This window comes from Micropterus dolomieu, linkage group LG11 (assembly GCF_021292245.1).
Source record: "Micropterus dolomieu isolate WLL.071019.BEF.003 ecotype Adirondacks linkage group LG11, ASM2129224v1, whole genome shotgun sequence".
Taxonomy (NCBI): Eukaryota; Metazoa; Chordata; class Actinopteri; order Centrarchiformes; family Centrarchidae; genus Micropterus; species Micropterus dolomieu.
In genome coordinates, this window is record NC_060160.1 from 8930321 (window position 1) to 8935320 (window position 5000).

The 5000-nt window shown below is 40.0% G+C and overlaps 1 protein-coding gene across 1 annotated transcript in view; it reads left to right on the forward strand.

Annotated features, from left to right (window-relative positions):
* Positions 1-4827, forward strand: part of LOC123979132 (piggyBac transposable element-derived protein 4-like) — a 10494-nt gene extending 5667 nt beyond the window's left edge. The window contains exons 4-5 of the mRNA XM_046062897.1: positions 1-493; positions 1636-4827. The exon at positions 1-493 is cut by the window's left edge and continues 44 nt beyond it. Coding sequence (XP_045918853.1) covers positions 1-493; positions 1636-2052 — 910 coding nt within the window. The 3' untranslated portion in view covers positions 2053-4827. The remainder of the gene's footprint in view (positions 494-1635) is intronic.
* The last annotated feature ends 173 nt before the right edge of the window (positions 4828-5000 follow it).

Sequence of the window (5000 nt, forward strand, 5' to 3'; positions counted from 1 at the left end):
CAGCAAACCTGCAAAATATGGGTTAAAGATCTGGGTCACCTGCGACGTCAGTACATCATATGCATGGAAGATGCAAATCTACACGGGAAAATCTGCTGGCGGTGCCCCGGAGGTGAACCAGGGAAAGAGGGTCGTCCTGGACATGACAGAGGGGCTCAAGGGGAACATAGTGACTTGTGATAATTTTTTCACCTCTTACGCACTGGCAGAGGAGCTTCTGAGAAGGAAAATGGCCCTGGTTGGTACAATTCGTAAGAACAAGCTAGAGCTTCCCCCGAAGCTGCTGAACATAAAGCACAGAGCGCCCTTATCCTCCCTCTTTGCCTTCACCAAGACGCACACATTGGTGTCCTACGTACCAAAACGGGGGAAGAATGTAACGCTCCTCAGCACGAAGCACCGCGAGCCAGCTCTGAGTGACTTTGACCACAAGAAGCCAGTGATAATTACCGACTACAACAGCTGCAAAGGAGGTGTCGACAACCTAGATAAGGTAATGTGCTGTTATGCATCAATTACCAACACACTTACTTAATTTATGTGCTTGTTTGATATATTTAGTGTTTTAATTTGTTCTTTATTTATAGCATTTATAGAAAGCTTGATTGAAATAACTGACAGCGGTCAGCAATGGGCGGCCCCAGGGCCAAAAGTGGCCCAACACAAATAATCTGACCAGCGGCCTCAACTCATATCACTTTAACGTTACAACCCAAACTCACGGACTAATCAGTCAGAACAATTAAAACAAAAACATAATTATACATTTACAACTTAGAATTGTGCCTCACCTTTGCCAGTCGTCATCTCGACTAGCAATCACGATTTACGTTAAATGCTAATGTTACAGTACCTTGTTTTGGGACTGGAAGCTTTCTGCTCAAATGCTTTCCGCTGTACTGTTGTGGTGGGCTAGTTCCATTTTACAGTACACACTGTACACAGTTGTTTTCTTTTAGCTTGAAATGATGCCATACTTTGGACACTTTGTTTTTTTTTTTGTTTTCTCTGGCATGTCTGTCCTTCAGCCCTCGCTATTGCTTCTGTCTTCCTCCATTTTATGACATCATCTTTACTTGTCCAAAGCGTAAGACTTTAATGGTTTTGCCTACATAACAGTTTTATCATCAGTACTTTATTTCGAGTAAAATTGAGAGCTTACTTACTTTGAAAAGGACATTCAAAAGAGTCTGTGGCTTGCTTGACACACCTCTAAAATAGATATCAGCAAATGTGAGATTGGTGTCCTGACTGAGAAGCTCAGGTATTTCCTCTGGCTGGCAATGCTGGGCAAATAAATATAAGCGTCCATAGGTTAATGAATGTGGACCAATCACTGGGATGCACACACTCCAGCACATGCTTTATTGTGAGCATGTAAAACGGTCTCTATATAATTAATTTGTTGAAGAGGGAGACAAAAGATATTTGCTACAACCTTTAGATTGAGAGTCCTGTGCTCTATTAACAGAGCTAACCCGACATGCGGACATTCAGTCTTAGATTATCATTTGACTGTGTTCTGGCCTGCCATCTAATAGCTTAAATTTACATCTAATTGGCCCGATGCCAGATTTACTTGCCAACTTCTGATGTATGATAATGTGGAAATGAGCATTTTTATTTCTTATGCAGTGTGTCGGCACCTACAGCTGTCGTAGAAAGTGCTATCGGTGGCCACAGGTTCTCTTCTACAACGTGCTGGACGTCTCTGCCTACAACGCATTTGTGCTGTGGACAGCCGTAGATCCCTCCTGGAACCAGGGCAAAACCTTTAAACGGAGGCTGTTCCTAGAGGAGCTGGGGAAAATGCTGGTGTCCCCACAAATGCAACGGAGAGAGCGCCTCCCCCGCACATCATCCTCTGCTGCCATGGTGAAGAGTATGCAGAAGCCAGGGGAAAGCGGGGATCCAGACAGCACCACCAGCAAAAGGAGAAGGTCGTGCAACTTCTGCACTAACAAAAAGGCAAAGATTTACAACACCTGCAACAACTGTGGCAAATATATCTGCAAAGTCCACACAACATTGTTCTGCCACAACTGCTGCTGATGAACTGAATTGAGCTAACACACCCACGCACACACCCACCCACCCACACACCCACCCACTCACCCCAGCTACCTCTGTATTTATTTTGGGCGTCTTTTTAAATGTTTTTGTATTATACGGTGTTTTGTGAACAGAAGGTTGACCTCACCTCGCCAGCAGAGCTGAACTGCTCTGTGTGTGCAGCTCATATGGTCCTGTCATTCTGTTAAATCCGCAGGCATCAGGGCTGTAACCTACACACACTAGGCATGGGTTTCACTACTTGATACTTTTATGGTATCGACCAAAACAGCCTGGTATTGAGTAGAATCAAAACATCTCCAGTCAACCCAGTACTTCAATTGAGACTTTTTGTAAACGGATCATGGCAATAAATTACTATTTGTATGGTTTTGCTTGCAGCCAAACATGCAAACAACACAGTGAAAGAAAGAGAAGAGCAGCCTTTTTTCCTTATGTGCCTTCAACATTAACTGTATAATAAAAAAGGCTTGCTTGCGCCGAGTCCATGCGTGATTTTAACAGCCGCTCACCTTTGCTGCAGTCTCAGGCATGTTTGTCACTGTTGCAAGTTTAATAATTTTCCGTTGTTTACTTTCAACACAAGCTGTAGTCTTTACCCTTTTAGGCTAATACTACCAGTGAGGATGACCGAATTAGGATGAGGAGCGATCTAATACAATTTCCCAATACTTTTATGTAACAGTTATTTGAAACAAGAAAAACTAAAATGGATAAACTTGCTTTTCCATAACAATAAAGACAATAATAGGCTACCAATCAACTACTATGGCTTCAACAGGTGGCATTTTATGCAAGGTATCGAATGAAGTACTCAATTGGTATCGGTGTCACTTTAACATGATACTGGTATCAAAAATTTTTAAATGATAACCAACCCAAACACATACAAGCAACACTTACTACAAGATCAGTAAACACTGTTTGAAAACAGCACATAGTATTGGTAATATGGATGACATGAATCCTCTTTATAACATTATAGAATAGCAGTAATAAGGAGGGATGCTTTTGCTATGTAGTCTACCTCTTGAAGAAAGATTGGTCAATGCCATGATTGCCTGGATATAGCCTTCCATAGACTGTATTCCACTTGACTTACACACTTGTGTCCAAACTTTTGAGCACAGAATCAATAATGAGTTTCTGCTCTGACATTTTCAGTGGCAAAATATTCACAGTAGAAATAAGCTAATACATCATTAAAAGGTTGTGCTGCACAGCAGCAGCTTTAATCACACAACTAGCCTACCTCGCTGTCTGTTATTGCCTACTCCAAAAGTGGCCTTGCCTTGCTTGCATTTCGTGCTGATAAGAGATCACATCAGGGCATATAGCCTATGTTCAAAATATATATGCTTACATGTATTAGAGAGAAGACCGTCTCCTCCGGGTGATTGTGCTGCTAAAGATGTTGGAAAAAGGCCAGTGTTTCTTATTACCTTTGCTCTCTAATACTGCGCCTTCATGTATCAAACTTTGCAAACAGGGAATGAGGCACAATTGTGTGTCCAGTGATTGTTACCAAAATGTTTAGTTATACCTATTGCTGGGTATCTAAGGTTTCAACTGAAATAACCCAGTACCAAGTAGTATTGAAAATTCTATAAACGAGTAGAAAAAAATGACTAGTTGTATGATTTTGTTTGCAGCTACACCGCAAGCAATATGCTGAAAGGAAAAAGAAGGGCATACCTCTTTTTTTCTTGCTTATGTGCCCACATGTGCTTGTAAGCCTAGCCCAATGCGTTTTAATTTTTAACAGCCCCTCAGTATCGGCTGTGGTCTCAGGCATGTTCGTCATTGTTGCAAGTTTATCACCACACTTGTGGCTTTCCATTTGTTTTATCTTGTGCTATTCTTTAACACTACTCTATACATCATTTGTCACGGATTGATCCCTGCGTTCCATTAAATCAATACAACGCTTTTGTGGCGCAGCAGATTTTCCTCACGGAGTCTCCAGCTGCTTATATAGGATGTAGTGTGATTGGCTGGATGTGCAGGTTTTCTTGTCATTTGCTTACTTCTTTAGAGACTTTACTGTAGTTTAGTGACTTGTTTAACCGACTACTTACTCATATTCTACCTCTGAAGGTTTGTGACTGACTACTAAAGCAAAAACCACTCGTGGAGATCTTTGAGTTCAGTTCTTCAAGATTTATTGATCAAATGTTAGCAAAATTATTCTCCGTGGTTAACTCAACAAACATATCAAAAACTTAACTTATTCCTTTTCCACAACTCACAGTGGACACTATTTAAACTATTTCACTTCTCTCTCATTCAAATAGAAAGGAACCTCCCAAGCTTTCGCCCTTCCTCTGATTTTACCTGTGTGGATGACCTAATTAGGGTGAGGAGCGATCTGATACAGTTTACCGGTATTAAACAGTTGTTTCAAAAAAACAAAATGGATCACCTTGCTTGTCCATAACAAAAATAATAATACCAATCAACTATTCATAATTTTTACCTCTTCAATTCATTGATCAATAATGAGATTGTACTGCTTCTCAACTTGTAAACTTCTATGTAAAATGTCTTTGAATCAATTTTGTATTACAGCTTAGTCTTGAAACTTTGATTTATGCAATATTTCTTTTTGTCTTTTTTAAGTTCAACTATTGATATGTATGACCTATCATATGATGTATCTTCATGGTTTCTTACCTCCTGCACAAAGTTCAGTTTTTTAGAAATTCTTAGTCTTTTTAAAATATATGCTCAAATAAACTAAACTACTAACACAAATTTTTCACTGTCATGCGTGTAGCTTTTAGATTATGACTTATTGTTTGGATGAACTTGAGCAGTGAGTGTTGGAACACTTGTCAGGTAAGTAAAGGCAAAACTATTAAGATTTTACAGTTGTGCTCCTCTGCATTAAGAAACTAAACTGAAAGAGTAAAATGTTGTATTTTATG